The sequence below is a fragment of the Lutra lutra genome, chromosome 14 (assembly GCF_902655055.1).
Source record: "Lutra lutra chromosome 14, mLutLut1.2, whole genome shotgun sequence".
Lineage (NCBI taxonomy): Eukaryota > Metazoa > Chordata > Mammalia > Carnivora > Mustelidae > Lutra > Lutra lutra.
In genome coordinates this window covers 49,644,582-49,664,825 of record NC_062291.1, presented here as the reverse complement: position 1 = coordinate 49,664,825, position 20,244 = coordinate 49,644,582, and the positions used below count along the sequence as shown (strand labels likewise).

The 20,244-nt window shown below is 37.5% G+C and overlaps 1 protein-coding gene across 1 annotated transcript; it reads left to right on the top strand.

Annotated features, from left to right (window-relative positions):
• Window positions 1-12,625: 12,625 nt before the first annotated feature.
• On the top strand, window positions 12,626-13,558 carry LOC125085207 (olfactory receptor 6C74-like). Its single transcript, XM_047703490.1, has one exon. The coding sequence runs from the start codon at window positions 12,626-12,628 to the stop codon at window positions 13,556-13,558; it is 933 nt and encodes a 310-aa protein (XP_047559446.1).
• Window positions 13,559-20,244: the final 6,686 nt, after the last annotated feature.

Sequence of the window (20,244 nt, the reverse complement as noted above, 5' to 3'; positions counted from 1 at the left end):
TGGGACGGGCCAGAAATTTTTCTGGTAATTCCATTTTCAAAGTCTTGATTATGCTGATTAAGATCAGATCCCGTCATGCACAGTTTGGGAGTACATCTTTGAGTTATTGAATAAATTAATGGGATCTCTTCCCTCTGGTTACCCCTCGTCATAATCTCCCCAATACATCTCATGTCCCTGAAGTGCCTCTTTTGGGTTTTGTGGCCAAAAGCATAGGGCCTTACTCTTCTCTGTTGCTCACTTTTGTGACTGGACCAAGAAGCAAGATAACCAGAGAATAAATAAACATGGTAAACTCATCACTGATTTGGTGGTACGTCAAATTCTGGTCTTCTTTCCAATCCTCCTGCTGTGGTCCACAGGGCAGAATCCTCTCACAGCTGCCCCAGCCACTCTGTTTTATAGCCATTTTCAGTGCAACAGAGAGGGTAGAACATGTTTTCCCCAGCTTACCTGGAACTAGTTCCTACAGTTATTTTTTACTTCTTTATTTTTGCTTATCACCTGCAATCAGTTTTGGGCCTACAGTTTTTGAACACCTTCTGCTCTTGGCTCATTTTCCTTTTTCCCCCAGTCAAAACCCAATACTCAGTCAGCATATTATTAAATTACTTGCATACCTTTTGTGTTGTAACTGCCTTACCTAGTCCCATTCAGAGTTCAAAGGGCAGACCCACTGAGGTTTTGGGTGGGGATGGGGGGGGAGGAGGGGAATGCCTGATAACTACTTTCCTGCATTAGTTAATTAGAGAATCAGCAGGATAATGAAAGCAATATTTTATGATTTCCCACAAGCCTGTAAGTTTCACAGAAAAGTATTTTCAAGGTGAACTAAACAATGAAAAAAGTGCTCCCTGAAGAATTAATTATCTGCTAATTTATCCCCACTGGAGTCACTGGTAGGCTAGGAAATGAATTTGTTACTTCTTATTATAAGCCCAAGTGCACAGAGAATTTCTGTGTGGTAGCTCCTTACTCATGGTGTTCTGGGATGAAAAGGCTTCCATGGCAGCTCTGGAGAATTCCCTGTTAATGCTCTATCACAATCACCACTAACTAACTCTGAAGCCACTTCTGCTTATGGCTCTCAGAGCCAGTTGACACACCAAGTTAAGCAAAAATAAATAAACAAACTTCCTCTTGCCTGTCACCCTGCCTCTTTATTCTTTCTATCCCTCTTTCCTACAAACAGTTCCATTCTAATAAGCCCCTCACTTGAGACTACTATTTCCCACGGCATTCATTTGCTTATACTCCACTTTGTTCCTGGATATAAAACAGCTTATTATTTCCTCAGCTTCCGCTTCCCTCACTGATAATCTTCATGAAGATGAGTTCACATTTACTGGAAGCAAATTGGAATGATGTCAAAGGAGTGAAATGTTTCATTGGGTCTCAAAGTGTGGTCCCTACACCAGTAGCAATACACCACCTGGTAACTCGTTATAAATGCGAATTTGGGAGCACCACTTACAGTATAAGAAACACTTGCGATGGGGACCAGTGATCTTTAAAAAAGGCTCCAGGTAACACTGATGCATGCCAAATTTTGGGAACCACTGCAACTAGGGAGTTAATAATCACCTGGCAGTGGCATAATGAGGGGAAAGAGTGTTTCAGATGAGGATCTTGCTCGTCAAATTGGAAGGACCTTTTGAACTGGTTTTCCACTGTGCTTAGAAGAAGACTTATTGCTAGCACCCTGAGTGGTTCAGTGGGGGTGCAGGAGGGGAGGCAAAGTATAAATGTTGAGTCAAATGGGCTGACAACACCAAAAGCCTTCAGTCCCTCCCTGCCTGCATGCTCCATCTGTTGGCCTGGATATTAGTCTCTCCAGTTACTATAACACTTTGGCAGTTATCCCCAGTGGCATTTTTCCAATAAAAATTCATTCATTATTCTTCCAACATTTTCTCCTTCAGTGGTCCTGGGGGCAGTTGACAAACACATGTTTAAGGAGTAGGCTTTACAAATATGCCATTGTCATGTTCTCCATATATTACTTCAATAACCCACTGACACTTCTTGGTTGACTTTTTGCAATTTATAACATCATATAAATTTGAGCTCAACCAGAAAATAGGTTTTATTGATGTAATAGTTATTCCAGTATTATAAATACTCTGAAAGCTGAATCATTATGTCTTGTGATGGAAACAGAATTTTATGCTGTGCTAGAACCTAGAAAAGAATAAAATTTGTCCTTGTATACAAAGCATTCCTGCATATCTCTATAATCTTCATGGGAGAGAAGGAAACAGTGCTTGACTAAGCAAAACTTCTATTTCAAGAAAATTTGTTTCCTTTACTTCAGAGAAATTTCAAGCAAGTGGAATATGTCCAGGAAAATACTGAAAATGATCCCGGTGATCTTGCATGGGAACTCCCATCTAAACATCATGAAAATAAACAATAGAAAGGCATATTTACTTATTTTTTTAAATAGAGTATAGTTCACTATCAATAAAAGGACTAGCCCCTGATAAGCAACTCAAATATTCTTCTAAATACTTCCTTGAAGTTATCAAATACTAGAGGAAATTATTTGAACATTAAAGTGTCAGAGGACATTTTTTGTCATTAGCTTATAACTACATCTGGAGTCTTCTTCCCATTAGAGTTAGGAAGAGTTTTGTAACTGAAATTTTTTCACAAAAAAAAAAATACAACTCAAAAATGATTAAATATTTTGTTTTATAAGATTGCATTTCTAAAGAAAAAACATTTTCATTTCAATTATTTTATTCAATTATTTCAATTTTTTGTTAAGTACATTATTTTTTGAGAAAAAAACTGTATCCGCTTATAATATATGTTAAAATTTGTGTATATTAAGCATTTATTTTTTCAATTTCTCGTTTCTATGGGGCATGATTTACATTTTTTTAAATCATTTTTTAAAATTTATTTTCAGCATAACAGTATTCATTGTTTTAGTACCACACCCAGTGCTCCATGCAATCCATGCGCTCTCTAATACCCACCACCTGGTTCCCCCAACCTCCCACCCCCCGCACCTCTTCAAACCCTTCAGATTGTTTTTCAGAGTCCATAGTCTCTCATTGTTCACCTCCCCTTCCAATTTCCCCCAACTCCCTTCTCCTAACTCCCCATGTCCTCCATGCTATTTGTTATGCTCCACAAATAAGTGAAACCATATGATAATTGACTCTCTCTGCTTGACTTATTTCATTCAGCATAATCTCTTCCAGTCCTGTCCATGTTGCTACAAAAGTTGGGTATTCATCCTTTCTGATGGAGGCATAATACTCCATAGTGCAAATGACAGTACAGACAAAAGGTTGATATCCAGGATCTATAAAGAACTCCTCAAACTCAACACACACAAAACAGATAATCATATCAAAAAATGGGCAGAAGATATGAACAGACACTTCTCCAATGAAGACATACAAATGGCTACCAGACACATGAAAAAATGTTCATCATCACTAGCTATCAGGGAGATTCAAATTAAAACCACATTGAGATATCACCTTACACCAGTTAGAATGGCCAAAATTAGCAAGACAGGAAACAACATGTGTTGGAGGGGATGTGGAGAAAGGGGAACCCTCTTACACTGTTGGTGGGAATGCAAGTTGGTGCAGCCTCTTTGGAGAACAGTGTGGAGATTCCTCAAGAAATTAAAAATAGAGCTTCCCTATGACCCTGCAATTGCACTACTGGGTATTTACCCCAAAGATACAGATGTAGTGAAAAGAAAGGCCATCTGTACCCCAATGTTTATAGCAGCAATGGCCACGGTTGCCAAACTGTGAAAAGAACCAAGATGCCCTTCAACGGACGAATGGATAAGGAAGATGTGATCCATATACACTATGGAGTATTATGCCTCCATCAGAAAGGATGAATACCCAACTTTTGTAGCATGATTTACATTTAAATAAAAAGCACAGTTCGTAAGTTAAAGCTGATTAGTTGGACAAATGTATACACTTATGTACCTACCATCTTAATTAAGATATGTGGCATTTCTATGATCCCAGAAAGTTCCCTTCTCTCTTTCCCCAGTTACTGCCTTCCACCCTGAGTGATAATCCACTGTGTTGATTTTCATTATCATATAATAGTTTTACCTGGTTCTGAACTTCATATAAACGGAATCACACCATAGGCTCTTCGTGTCTAGCTTCTTTCATTCTGTGTGTTTTTGAGATTCCTCTATGTTGTTGCATGTATCTGTAGTGGGCTTCATTTTATTGCTAAGTAGTAATCCATTTCTGTGATGACTTATTATTATTAAATTGTGTTCTTTATATATTTTGGATACAAGTCCTTTATCAGATATGTATTTTGAAGTAGGTTTTCTCAAAGTCTGTGGCTCATGCTTATTTTCTTAAGCACTTTTTTAAACAGGCTTGGAACAACAAAGATTTATTATTTTCCAGTTCTTTGGCTTGGCAAACTTTGCTGGTTTTCCTGCTATCTTCCCTGGAATCATTCAGATAGGTACAGGTATCTTATGGTTTAACTGGACATAGAAGGCCCCAAATGACCTTACTTACACATCTAGAAGCTGGTGCTGTCTATTGTGTGTGCCTCTTCCTTGAGGAAGTCTCTCTCATCTTCTAGTCAGCTAGACTGGACTTCTTCACAACATGGAGGCCTCAAGATCATAAGAGAGTAAAAGCAGGGCCTGTAATGCTTCTTCAGTCCTTGGATCTGAAAAAGTGTAACATTACTTGGGCTGCAATCCATATTTTTACTCTTTCTGTTGTTCCTTCTTTATTCCTGATATTCCAAGTATTCTTAGTTTTCTTTGGTATAATTTCCCTTCAGTCTGAAGGACTTTTATTTACATATACACAAGGCTAGATGGATAGATAGATGATAGATTGATTTGAGAGCAGCTTCACTGACAACAAAATCTTTTCATTTTCCTTCATCTGAGAATGTCTTGATCTTACCTTTATTCCAGAAGGATATTTTTACTGGACACAGAATTCTAGAAAAATTGTTTTTCCCTTTCAGCACTTTAAAAATATTGCACCATGTCTTTCTGGGGTCCACAGTTTCAGTTGAGAGGTCTGCTGTTCTTACTTGCACATAATGCATCATACTCTCTGTTTTCGAGAATATTCCTTTGACTTTAGTTTTTTGAAGTTTATCTCTAATGTGTCTTGATATGGATTTTTATTTGGGTTCACTCAGCTTCTTGAATCTGTAAATGTATATCTTTTGTCAATTGGGGATGTGTTTAGCCATTATTTATTTATAAACTCTTTTTAGCTGCATGTCCTTCTCTCCTACTTTTGTTACTCTTCTGATGCCAAGGTTAGATGTTTTCTTTTTACCTATAGGTCCCTTTGATTCTGTTCATTTCTTTGCAGTCTATTTTCTCTCTATTGTTCATATTGAGTTATTTGTATTGTTGTATCTTTGAGTTCACTTATTCTTTCCCCTGTGATATTAATTCTGCTCTTTGGCCTCTCTAGCAAGTTTTTTATATTGGTTATTTTTTTCAGTAATATAGTATCCATTTGATTTTTTTTAATTTCTTCCATTTCTTTGCTGATATTTTCTATGATCAATTAGAAAATCACTATTTATAATAAGTGATTCTGGCAAGATCATCTGGGGATCCTAAAATTAATGGATATATGTTTGGGGAGACAGAGGCTTGTACATAGTCTCAAAGTCCTGTCCCACAAGATACTTAATGATTACTTACTAAATTAAAAGTAACATGCATACTTTTTAATACTTATTAATTAGGAAGTAAAGTACTTATACATATCAGTTAATAAAAAAATACTTGTTAACTTTAAATGGAAAAACTTGGCTCACACCATGTGAGCCATGTGATAAAATTTGACCTTGCTATTAGTGGGACAAATGAATATCATGGGTCTTTGGAATGACACACTGAAAAGAACATAGATTCACTTCTCTAGTATTCTGGCCAAAAGTGTACATGCTTAAGAAAGAAATATCCAACAAACCAAAACTGAGGGAAATTCTATAACTGATCAGTACTCTAAAGATGCTAAGGCCATGAAAAATAAGGAATGATTGAGGAATTATTCCAGATCAAAGGGAACTAAAGACACATAACAAATCAACATGAGATTCTGGATTGGATCCTGGACTATAAATGAAAGGGAGAAAATAGAAGTTTGTTTTTCTTTTTTGTTCGTTTTGTTTTTGCCATAAGGAACATTGTTGGCACAACTGGAAAATTTGAATTGGGTCTATATTAGATGGTGATATTGTACAAATATTAATGTCTTGATTTTAATGGCTGTGCTATAATAGGGAAGTGTATTCATCTATTAGGGCTGCCATTACAAAATACTACCAACCAAATGGCTTGAATAACAGAAATTTATTTTTTCAAGTTCTGGAGGCCAGAAATCCGGGATTAAGGTGCCTGCAGGGTTGGTTTCTGATGAGATTTTTCCTGGCTTACAGATTTCCACCTTCTTGCTGTGTCTTCAGACACCTTTTTTTGTGTGTGCATGCATACTCCTAGCATCCTTTCTTCTTCCTATAGGGATCTCAGTCTTTTTTTTTTTTTTTAAGATTTTATTCATCTACTTGACAGACAGGGATCTTAGTCTTACTGGATTAAGGTCCCACCATTATGGCATCATTTAACTTCAGTTACATCCTATAAGGCTCTGCTACTAACTACTGCTACTAACTACAGTAATATTGAGGCTTAAGGATTCAACATACAGATTTTGAGGAAACACAATTCAATCCATAACATTTAACAGAATAATTATGTTCTTGGTTTTAGGAAATGCATACTGAAGTATTTATGAGTAATGGGACATCATCTATACAGCCTAGAAAAATGCTTCAGAGCACAAGATAAATAAGTTTTATTAATAAACATATTAATAAAATGTGAACAATTGGGGAATCTGGATGAACTATATATAGATATTCTTTGTGTTATGCTTGCAACTTTTCTGGAAGATTTCAGTTTTTTCAAAATGTAAGAAAAATATGGCACATGTATTTATCTCTTTCCATTATTTCCACCAAAAGTGATCCAGACTATCCAGATGGGAAATAAATGTAATCTTGAGTGTAAAGTGGCAAATCTGAAATTGGTCCCAATTTGGGCACAAAAGAGATTCCAGGAGGAAGGGAACATTATGCCTTCATATGCAGGTCATGAACTTGCAGAAGACCAGCAAGCAACACTTCTTAACATTTTACTTCAGATGGCTGGAGAGAAATTACAAACTGAAGAAATTTTGTTTATCCATTGAATTCTCCCCAGAGTTACTTTTCTACAGCAAATGAAATTTGGCTTTCAGAAGCTCAGTCACACCACAGATGCTCTTCTACTTATCTTTTATTGTATAAATGCCCAATGTTTCCTCACTGTAGCTTTAAGAAGTCTTCAATCTTATATATTCTCCAAATTTATTCTAATTCATCAAGACTGTTTTATTGGTTTTTGGTGCTTCTAATTTCTATAAAAATTTTAGAATCAGCTGATTAATTTCCACAAAAATACCTGCTGTGATTTTTATTACAATTGCATTTATATTTATTGCACAGATTTATCCAAAATTGTCTTTTTCTTGTAATGTCCTTGTCAAGTCTATCATTGAAACTGTGTTGAGACTTCCTTTATGGCTCAGCATATGGTCAGTTTTGATTAATGTTCCATGTGAACTGGAGATTAATATCACTCTATGGTTGCTGGATATACTGTTCTATGTGTAAGTGTTTAAATATGTGGTTTAAATCTTCTATGTCATTACTGATTTTTTTTTCTGTTCTATCGGTTACTTAGAGAAATGTTTTGAAAATCTCCATTCATGATTTTGGATTTAATTTTAATTTTGTCATCTGTCAAGTCATATATTTTTAGTCAAATTTAGACTGTTAAGTCTTCCTATTAATGAATACCTTTATTATTATAATGTGTTTTATACATGTTTTTATATATGAAACTGTTTACATCTTTACCTCTTGTGATAGTTTTTATCTTAATGTCTGCTTTGTCAAACACACAGCTACCTCACCATCCTTTGAGTTTGTATGGGATATATTTAGTTTTTATTTGTCTATCCTTTTATTTGCAACCTCTCTATGTTCTTATACATCAACTGTGTCTCTTGCTTTTTTTTTTAAGATTTTATTTATTTATTTGACAGAGATCACAAGTAGGCAGAGAGGCAGGCAGAGAGAGAGGGGTGAACAGGCTCCCTGCTGAGCAGAGAGCCCAATGCAGGGCTTGATCCCAGGACCCTGAGATCATGACCTGAGCCAAAGGCAGAGGCTTTAACCCACTGAGCCACCCAGGCACCCCAAACTGTGTCTCTCTTGAGCAGCATATAGCTCAGCCTATGTATTTATTTTTATTTAAACTCACAGTTTTCTTTTAAATTGGATATTTAGCCTATTTTCATTAATTTATTACTATAAATTTGGGGTAATCCTGACCATCTTACTGTTTGTTTTCTACTTACCTATTTTTTCTCCTTTAAAATAGTATTTGTGCACTTTTTTTTTAAAGATTTTATTTAGTTATTTGACAGAGAGAGATCACAAGTAGACAGAGAGGCAGGCAGAGAGAGAGAGAGAGAGAGGGAAGCAGGCTCCCTGCTGAGCAGAGAGCCCGACGCGGGACTCGATTCCAGGACCCTGAGATCACGACCTGAGCCGAAGGCAGCGGCTTAACCCACTGAGCCACCCAGGCGCCCTATTTGTGCACTTTCAAATAGACTGTTTATTAAATCGTATTATACATATTTTTAAAGTTCCAAAACATAACCATATTTTTTCAATTAAACACATTCAAGAAACCAGGTAACCATTAGGTAATGCTATACTGATTTTAAAAATCGCAGATTTGTTTTACAGTGTTTTCAATATTTTTGACCAGTAGAAGCAAACATTATTGATCTGTGAGAGTAGAACTTTAATGTTCTTAACTGTAACAACAACAATTTGGTAACTGTGTGAAGTGAAGGAGGTGTTAGTTGGCCTTACTGTGGTAAACATTTCATAATATATGGGTGTATCAAATCATTACTTTGTACACCTTAAACTTACACAATGTTATATGTCAATTATACCACAATAAAGGTGGGGGAAGAGAATATTCTGCTTATAATTTTTTTTTGAAAATACCTTGTTTCCACACCTTTTGAAAAAGCCTGTAAGAACTGTATTGTTTCGAGGTGCCTGGGTGGCTCAGTGTGTTAAGCTTCTGCCTTCAGCTCAGGTCATTATCCCAGGGTCCTGGGATCAAGCCCTGTGTTGGGCCCTCTGCTCAGCGGGGAACCTGCTTCCCCCACACCTCTCCCTCTGCCTGCTTCTCTGCCTACTTGTGATCTCCCTCTCTTTGTCAAATAAATAAATAAAATCTTTTTTAAAAAAAGAATTGTATTGTTTCTCCCTTAAAGCACTGAGATGTAACAAGACAAGACAGTAAAGTGTCACAGCCACTATGGATCCTGTGTCACTGAGAAATGGAGGGATAGAAATTAAAAGTATAGAGAAAACCATTTAGTGGAAGACCATAAAGTTGCAAACTTGAAGAATATGGCTAGAGGGACAATGGGAGAGCTGAGGAAAGATGATCCAAACACCCAGAAGGACTTCCCCAGTATCTTCCAAAAGTCTGATGAAAGCCAGGGTGTAGGCCAGCTCTTATGTACCATAAAATCTATTCTGTTAACAATGTTTTGGCCACAGTGCATATGCACATGTAGAAAATTGTAGTCTGGATTTTTTCTTAAAGATTTTATTTATTTATTTGACAGAGAGAGATCCCAAGTAGGCAGAGAGACAGGCAGAGAGAGAGGAGGGAGCAGGCTCCCTGCTGAGCAGAGACCCCGATGTGGGGCTCGATCCCAGGACCCTGGGATCATAACCTGAGCCAAAGGCAGAGGCTTTAACCCACTGAGCCACCCAGGCGCCCCTGTAGTCTGGATTTTTGCTACAAATCAGTAGCAATATTCAACTTGGGATTTTAGAAACCCTTGGGAAATTTTCATATAATTTCCTTGAAAAATCTTGGCAGAGAACAATGCAGACATCTGAGAGTCAGCACCACCACAGACAATGGAAAGATAAATATAAGTGTTGCACCAACAACTCCTATCCTCAACAGTGACCAATTAGATGCGCCCAGGGCACTAGTCATGATGTTACTTTCTGCACCTGTCTTTTCAGCATCTCATAGGATTTGGGGGCGTGCTCTCTGTTCACTGGCTGGGTCCATTCTGCTTGTCGACTATATGGTCTGGTGGGAAAAATATCACAGAGCCTCAGACTTGCAAGTAAGCAGCTCCTCATTGTTGATGCAGTAAAACCAGGATGCTTCTCCACATGGAAATTTAAGGACGTGATGGAGGAGCATAGTGCACAAAAGGTATCTTCAAGCAGGAAAACCACGACGTGAAGTGCTGCAGAAGAGGGACCCTTGTCTCAGTAAGACCCAGGGCTAAACATAGAAGAAGCTGCCTGTTCCTGTTAAATACTATTGGAGGTACAGCAAAGTTACATGTGAGGTAGCTTTTACCCACCGGGGGAGGCAGAGCCAGACCTTTCATCAAAACCCTAAGTAGTCTGGGAATCAAGCTCTAGCCCAAATTGGAGGCAGTGAAATATGGTTGTTTTAATCTATCTGATCCTTTCTAGGCTTTCAGTGGTCAAGGCTGCCACATAGCCTTGTTTTGCTATGAAACATTCTGGGCTATAGCACAAGGCTGCGTCAGCCAGAACACTGGCAGTACGGGATGCATATTCGACCCTCTCTGGGACAACAAACTGTGACAAATGAGTTTCCTTCTCTCCTTTCCTCTCAGCCCATAACAAGGTCTTGACTTGTTGGAAGACAATAGCCGCATGAGGAGGAAGCCCTACCTCCCATGAGGTGACCTCTGGGTGTGACTGGTTTCAGGGAACATGGTGGCTTGCTGGATGGATTGGGGGATTGGGTCAGCAGGAACAGGAGAGTTTCGTTCAAGCTGTCCACACAGGGTTGAGTGGTTTGCTTTCAGGAGCAGCCCTGCAGAGAACCTGGCCCATGGTTGGTTAGTGAGAGTGACACATCCCTCACAGTCAGCCTTTAACCTAGTTGAAATGCTAGACCCAGAACCATCATGAGGGAAGTTTCTGACTGAGAGGACTGAAGAGAGAAGAATGTTCCCTGAGCTTTGATGTAAGAGTGAGTATATGAGTACCAGGTGCCCAGCATATCCTCCTTGATGGGTTAAGTGACCTACCGTCACTCCCACCTCCTCCAAAACCCAGCATGAACCCTGGGTGGGGGTGGTGGTAAATCCTGAATTTCTACTTTTTTTTTTAAGATTTTATTTATTTATTTGACAGAGATCACAAGTAGGCAGAGAGGCAGGCAGAGAGAGAGGAGGAAGCAGGTTTCCTGATGAGCAGAGAGCCCGAAGCAGGGCTTGATCCCAGGACCCTGGATCAATACCTGAGCCGAAGGCAGAGGCCTAACCCACTGAGCCACCCAGGCGCCCCCTGGATTTCTACTTTATGTCAGGTTGCTGAGTGGCCCATAATGTCTCTAGTCTCCAGTCTCTTCTATAAAATGATTGTGTTAATGTAAATCCTAAGCCCCATGTCATTCCACAAGTCAGTAACTCATCAGTGACTCTAACTAAGGATAGAGACGATTAAATAAAGCAAATCTTTCACTTAAGGTTTAGAAATCATCAGCAATATGTTTGTTTCCCTTTTAAAATATTTTAATACTGTATCTGGAAACAGGAAGGATTCTAAGATATGGCAGATCTAGCTCAAGAATCAGCTATATGACCTAAGCCTTCTGGAACTCTCTAAGCATCAGTCTCTGCTAATGTAGAAGAAGGGGGTCATAGTTATTTTGAAGAAAAAATAGAAAAATTCTGAATATCAGTGACCAGCCTAATACCAAGCGTAAGTCCTCAACATATGATGTTGATGACAACTTGGACTATAGAATGTGTTGAATTATAAAACAGATATTCAAAAGGGGTATTTCTAACATTACTGTTATGCTTACTTAAAATTAATAATATTATTAAAAACAGTACAATTATATATAATTAGAAAAATATCAATTCCCCGGCCTACTATTGATGCTCTATTTAAAGATTATATTAATGAACATTGCATTACAATTAAACTTTGAAGAACACATAGAATATATTGGCATCATATGTCAAATGATTTACATGCTTTATCTTAATTATGTCTCATGAGAATATGAACAGATAGATCCCATCATCTTCATTCTATAGAGGGTAAAATGAAGTTCACAAAGATTAACTTCCCTTTTAAAAGATGACCCATCTCTCAGGAGTTAGAACTCAGTATTGAGGCAGTGGGTGTTATATGCAAACGAATCTTGGAACACTACATCAAAAACTAATGATGTACTATATGGTGACTAACATAACACAATTAAAAAAAAAAACAACCTCAGTATTGAACAAGTATTGAACTCAGGTCTTCTGATTCAAGGACCAACTGCCTAAACCATTTTTCTCTCAGCCTAGCCAATCTCTTGGATAAGGAAATAACTTAATCATATGCTCCTCTAAAACCTTTGTATTCCCTGATGTCTCTATTGTAGGTTAAGATGAGCAGGGATGCTGCTGTAGAAGGAGCTTTCCATGAAATGGGGAATGGGACAACTGTCCAAGAATTCAACTTGGAGGGGTTTCCTGCCATCCAGCATCTGGGAAAGGTCCTCTTCCTGGTGTACCTGCTGGCGTATGTGGCATCCACTGTAGGCAATGCTGTCATAATCACCATCACCTGTGCTGATTCCCGGCTCCACACACCAATGTACTTGTTCCTCAGCATCTTTTCCTTCTTGGAGTGTGGTGTCATAAATGCTGTTATTCCTAAGTTGTTGCTCATCTTTCTTTTAGGCAGGCAAACCATTTCCTTTCCTGCCTGTTTCATACAAGCCTTTATTACTGTATTTCTTGGAGCAGTAGCTTTCCTCCTCATAGCAGTGATGTCTTTGGATCGGTATGTGGCCATTTGCAAGCCTCTGCATTACCCGACCATCATGAACCTGAAGACTTGCTCCCTCCTGGTCACTGCGTGCTTCGCTTTGCCCTTCCCTTTCATCACTGGTCCACTAATAAAGTTTTCCCAGTTATCCTTCTGTGGTCCCCTTATCATCCCCCACTTCTTCTGTGACATTGGCCCCCTGATTCATCTCTCCTGCTCTGACACCAGGTCTTTTGAAATGTTGACTTTTGCCCTCACTTTGTTTATCCTTATAATATCCCTTATCATAACCATCATTGCCTACAGCAACATAGTAGTCACAATCGTGGGACTCCCATCGGCGAAGGAGAAACAGAGGGCTTTCTCCACCTGCTCTTCTCACCTCATAGTCCTCTCTCTGATGTATGGCAGCTGTGTGTTCATATATGTGAAACCAAAGCAAGCAAACAAGCTGGAGTCCAACAGGGAGGCTGCCCTTGTGAACACGGTGGTGACCCCGTTGCTCAACCCTGTGATCTACACTCTGCGGAACAAACAGGTCCACCAGGCTCTGCAGGAGACGATGTGCAGAATGAAAATATCAAGATAAAAATAATATCACAAGGCTTTGCAGTGGAAGACTTCTGAAAACCAGGTGTCTTCATTATGGCCCATAATATGAGGCCTAATGCATTTTCCCTGGCTACTTCATTTGAACACTGTACATACATCCCTAGAAAAATGGAAATCTGTTTTTAAAAAAATCATTTATTGAATTTTTATTTCCCCCTCTGATATAAACCATGTGCTTAAAATTTCCAAAATTTTGTAGATTTATACACTTTTTATTTCACTTCTCTCTAGCCATAAACATGGCAAAACAAAATTAATAATGATTTACCAAGAGACATTTAGATAATTACATTTTAGAGGGTTGTATATTATGTTGTGGTTAGAAAGGAAAGGATGGAAATAGTACCAACGCTTGGGTCCACATTCCTTCCATGCCTAACTCAAGGAAATATTGGTCATAGTGCGGTTCACCTTGGAATATATATGGTTTGCATCAGGCATGCTCTGAAATGCTGTTCTTGGCCCTTAGCTTAGCTACATATATATGCATCAATCTCAGGCTGGAGAGAAACAGAATCGTTCTAAGGTTTAGGCCATTCTCTAAGGACAGGGAATGACCACAGCACCCCTTGGTTCACCAGTTCCTATTTCCTAAATTATTTATTCTATCTACAGCACCTCAGATGCATAATGCATACATATGATTAATTCCTCTCTTAAAGCTGTTACCATAGAATGTTTGTGTAGATCAGTGGAAGGGAGCACTTATTTCAGGCTTCTGTAATTTATCCCAAATATTCAAGTTGGGGGAACATAAGTTATTTGCTTATCTCCTTTATAATGTATTGAAAACAAACAAATTAAACATTTTTTTCCTGGTTGACTGATGTTGTCAACTATAATGTTATCTTGTGATTGATAACCTATTTTAAAAACATTTCCATGAAGTCAATCTTTAAATTTTTGTACTTTTTGCATCTATTTTCCAGCTAGGATATGTCTATTTTTTTCTTCTGAGGAAATAGCTCTAAAAGATTGACACAATTTTTATTTTATTTTTAAACCAAACCCTGAAGCTAAATATCAAATTCATTTTATGCAACAAATTCTACTCCATGATTAGATCTTATTTGACCTTGAGCATCCTATTAGAAATTTCAATTTTATCTGATTGACAATAAAGAAGTACCCAACATTCCCTAAAAATTAACAGATGATTATCTGTACATGTTGTATTAACAGGAGTTTGGAAAAGCCAAGATCAAAGTGGGAAAATGTATACAGACACTGTACCCATTCTCTTTCCCAACAAAAAAACACAGGCTTAGGGAAGCGGCAGTAAGGATGGAATGCAATGGGGCCAGATTAGACTCTGAATCATTTGCACTGGACAAGCCTGGTGCCGCCTTCAACTAACTGGTCAACTTCCAAAAATATGTAAGTCCACTTCTTCACAAAATATGAAGATTGAGAGGTCCCTGGGTGGCTTAGTGGGTTAAGCTTCTGCCTTCAGCTCAGGTCATGCTCCCAGGTCCTGGGATTGAGCCCCGCATCTGGCTCTCTGATCAGCTCAAGGGGGAGCCTGCTTCCTCCTCTCTCTTTCTGCCTGCCTCTCTGCCTACTTGTAATCTCTGTCAAATAAATAAATAAAGTCTTTAAAAAATATGAAGATTGAGCCATATAATCTCTAGGGTCCACTTGAAAATACTCATGGACATAGCAAAAAGATGCTACAGGAACATGGAAATAATGTTCCACCCTGGGATCTGAACTACTGAAGAGTGTATGGAAGTAGAGGAGTTTCAGTAATTTAGTAATAAATCAGGAAATGATGGTCAAATTACTGAAAAGCGTTTGAGTGTCTCCCAAAGTTTTAGCCAGGATTTGATAATAACGGATTATATTTAAAGTAACTAAACGCATTTTGTATTACCTTGAGAGAGACTACGATAAAAGAGTGAGCATGACAAATAGAAAAGTGAAGACCAGAAATACAAAACTGAGTCTATAAATCCAGGATGGTCGTTATCAGCCATATATGGGCCCCCCGTGAAGGACAACCTTAATGAGGAAATTAGTGCATTAGATTGTGGCCTATAAAACGTTTTATTGAGACAAATTCCCTAAGTTAATTCTATATTTATAATACTTCCAATCAAAAAATCAAACCACTTCATTGAGGTATGAATGACATACAAGAAGCTGTAGATATAATGTTTATAATTTGATGTGTTTGGAGATAAGTATACACCCTTGAAACCATCATCACTATCAATGCCATTAACCTATCACTTCCAGGCACTTCCTCCTGGCCCCCCTTGTTGTTTTTTTTTGCCCTTACATGGTAGGTAAAAGAACTTAATTTAAGATAGGCCCACTTAGCAAAATCTTAAGTAGGCAATAAAATATTGTTAGTCACAGGCCCTATGTTATACAGATCTATAGAGCTTATTATGTATAACTGAAACTTGATCAATACCTACCTATTCTCCCTCCCTCAGTCCCTGACAACAACAATTCTACACTCTGCTTCCATGTATTTGTTTAGATTCCACATATAAGTGAGAGCAATGCAGTGTTGCAGGTCTATTTTACTTAGGATGCTGTCATCCAGGTATATCCATGTTGTTGCAAGTAGCAGGATCTTCTTTATAAAGGCTGAATGATATCCCGTATGTATATATGCCACATTTTCTTTACCCATTCTTTTTTACATGGACTTTTAGGGTATTTGCCTATCTTGGCTATTGTGAAAACTGCTATAGTGAACATGCAAGTACAGATATCTCTTTGAGATCCATATTTAAATTCCTTTGGATATATACCCAGAGGTGAGATTTGCTGGATCAAATGGTAATTCTATTTTGAAATGTGTCAGGAAACACTATATTGTTTACCAGAGAAGCTGGACCAATTTACATTTTCATCAATAGTATACAAGGGTTCCTTTTTTCTCAACTTCCTTCCTAACCTTTCTTATCCTTTCTCAGGTTTTGGTAATACCCATCTAAACAGTGTGAGATGATATCTCATTGTGATTTTCTTGTATTTTCCCCCTAGTGATGTTTGTATTTCTCTCTCTTTATATGTTTTGGAGACTTCATAGAAAAGGTGATTTTGGTGGGCACCTGGGTGTCTCAGTGAGTTAAGCCTTTGCTTTCCGCTCAGGTCATGATCTCAGGGTCATGCCCCACATCAGGTTCTCTGCTCAGCAGGGAGCCTGCTTCCCCCTCTCTCTTTTCTGTCTCTCTGCCTACTTGTGATCTCTCTCTCTCTGTGTCAAATAAATAAATAAAATCTTTAAAAAAAAGAAAAGGTGATTTTTGGAAGACACAAGACATTTTCCATTTGGCAATAGAAACGAAGGGCATTTCAAGATGGTCAACAACATTTGTGAAGCATCCAACTATAAAATGATTCCTTGATATGCTTTAGTGATGGTGAGATGGAAAAGAAAAAGAACAAGTTGAACTGAAGGCATAGGCAGAGTCTAAATTATCAATGATGTCAAATACCACGTGTAGGAAGAGAGTTTTTCAGTAGTTGAATGGAAATAGACTTTCAAGAACCAAAATAAGAAGATATTTGGATGACATTTAGTTTATCTGAGGGCAACAGGGGATTCATTAATGTTGAAATGCTGGTAAGCTAGATCAGATTTGCATTAATAAGATCACTATGGCTTCATTGGGAATGTGAGTGTGTTTCAGAGTAACTGGGGTCTACAGTTTTATTAAATGTTCTGCCATTAGCACACTGGGTTCTCCAGCCTTCTATTCCTTGATACATTTTTTTTTTTTTGGCAACCCACACAACAATTGCTTTTAATGGACCAATAATGGCTCTGCCTTCCTTCTACCTTCCAGCCATCACACTATACTTTTCATAGTGTGGGATTCAATCTGAAACCCTGCTGGCAAGGGAGTCTCTAAAATGTAGCTCCCAGAGTGCCAGCTGCTGTGATCTAGAGGGTAGGGTAGAGCAGGGTGGAAACAACTGCTGCTACCTCTTCCCTTCAAACGCATCAAAAGATGAAATGAAAAACAAAATTCAGCACAGGATGCTCCAAGATAATATTGCATCCTTAAAACACCACTAAGTATTGAGGTCAACAACCGACAAAAGAAAAAACTTTTTATAAATCAAAAGTATAATAGCTGATAATGAATACTGTTATGCTGAAAAAATAAAAAAAAATTAAAAAAAAAAGTATAATAGCTGAAAGAAAAGAATCATAAGGATTCTTGACAAATAAGTAAATGGAGACGTTTCAAAGTAAAATACAGACAGAAAAGGAGATAGAAAAATTGTAAGGAAAATAATTTGGTCCAGAATATCCAAATTCTGCCTATTAGGGATTTTGGCATACAGAGCAGTAAAAAGAGAAGAATAAATTATTACATAAACAATCAAGGCAATCTCCAAATTGCCTTTATGAACAGCTCAATAAATTATAAAGGCTGGTATCTAGACATGACATTTACACCAAATATAAAGAAATCTTAACATCTTTCTGGATTCAAAAATAAATAAAGGGGCGCCCAGGTGGCTCAGTTGGTTAAGTGGCTGCCTTCGGCTCGGGTCATGATTCCAGGGTCCTGGGATCGAGCCCCGCATTGGGCTCCCTGCTCAGCGGAGAGCCTGCTTCTCTCTCTCCCCCTCTCCCTGCCGCTCTGCTTACTTGTGCTCTCTCTCTAGCTCTCTGTCAAATAAATAAATAATTAATTAATTAAAAAGAAGCTTTTAAAAATAAATAAAAAATAAATAAAAATGTCTTTTCTGAAAAAGACCAAAGAATTCCAGATATCAACTTCTGTCTCATCTTTTGTTGGTGGAAGAAAGTAGGATGTGGGTTTTAAGCTTTGGGTGAATGATTTTCAGTGTAGAATCTCATAACCATTCAGCTATTGAAAAAATGTTAAAATAAGTTACAAACATTGAGGGTAGCTAGGAGTCATAAAATTTGCTTTTCATATACCATCTGCTTGACAGTTTGTCCTCATGAAAGAAACAAATGATCTCCTCCCCCGCAAAAAAGTAAAAACTGCACCGTTGTTTCCTAATCTGTGAAATAAGATGCGGATTGAGTAAATTAATGCAAATAGTGCAATTTTAAAATTTAGTATTTAGCAGCGTGATGGTGGTGGTGGTGGTGGTGATGACAGTGACAATGATGATGATGATGATGAAGAGGAGAAGGAGGAGTCCAGAAATTCCTAGAACTAAAGCAGAAAAAGAATTCCAAGAGTCTTAGGGAGAAAACCAAGATCATATTTTAAAACAAGAAGAAAAAAAAATAAAACCAAAGCAATGATGTAAGGAGGGTGGTCATTAGAAATTCCAGTAGGTTAAAGTGTTTAGATTTCTCTAGTGGTGACTTCAAATAGCTCTTTGATGTTATATAGGAAGGTTTTTTTACTTGCCCAGAAAGTATTATTTATAAAACTATTATTAATTTCTGTTCCTTGTTCATTTTGAAGTAAGAATATGAGGTCTATACTATCTTCTTTATTTTTTAATATGGATTTTTATGCAAGGAAACCATTTTGTTTTGTTTTTCTCTTTATAGGGTGAATGTTCCTTCTATACAAAGTCTCTGTGGTTTCATCTCATTAGTCTCTGTAGAAATGTGAGTTTTCCTTCATATTTTTCTGGGTATTTTCTTCCATGTTATTTGTTGACCATTACTGAAGCCATCTCTGATGGATAAAAACCTGATTTAGAAGAAATATGAGCTAGCAATTAACAGAGATCCCAGTCTAATACATGAAGGGTTTGTGGTGATTGGTATGTGGATATATATCTATCAATCCAAACTTCCCCATCTACCCTGCAGAACAACTTCCAGGTACAAAATTCCTGGTTTTAGTGCTTAAACTTCAGATAATATATCTCTCACTAGAACTTGTCAATGAACAGTATTTGCAAAATATTAGTATTTCTAACTCCAAAACTTAATACAACAAGAAAACAAATTATGTGCAAGGAAAGACTCAGTTATGATGATGAAAGTTTGAAAGACAGGTCATGTGACACAGAATGTCAACAAAATGGTAGGAGTTTTTGGCATTTTTGCAGTACTAAGAATAGCCACATTCATGCAGAAAAAGCAATGGTTTGCCAAGAATCACATTAGCTTCTTAGAAATCATGAAGCAAAGTTTTAAGTATTTATACCCTAGCAAGGGGGTTATTATTATTTTTTTAAATTTCTTTTCAGCATAACAGTATTCATTGTTTTTATACCACACCCAGTGCTCCATGCAATCCGTGCCCTCTCCAATACCCACCACCTGGTTATTATTTATATAGTGAGATTTTTACTGTGTTTTAGAATATTTGTTGAGAGTTAGAACTGATTATATACTTTTTCCATGTAAGATAGTGGGAAGTAGGATCCCAGTTTATGTTTTCACAAACCATATTTGATTCTCATTACCAGGTTCTGCCATTAAACAGGAGTTGCCTATATATTCCTGAGATCTGCTAAGGGTGTGTACTAGATCCATCTAGGATTTACTGTTTCTAAATATTATACTGTAATTAGGATTTCTGACATTTTCTTATATTTCTACCCTATTATTATTCTGTAATTTTAGTTCCATGGGGTATTTTTTCTTCCTTTTTTCCTCTCTTTTTAAAGTTCATTTAAATTCAACTTAGTAACCATATAGTGCACCTTTGGATTCTGGAGTAAAATATAGTGTTTTATCACTTACATATA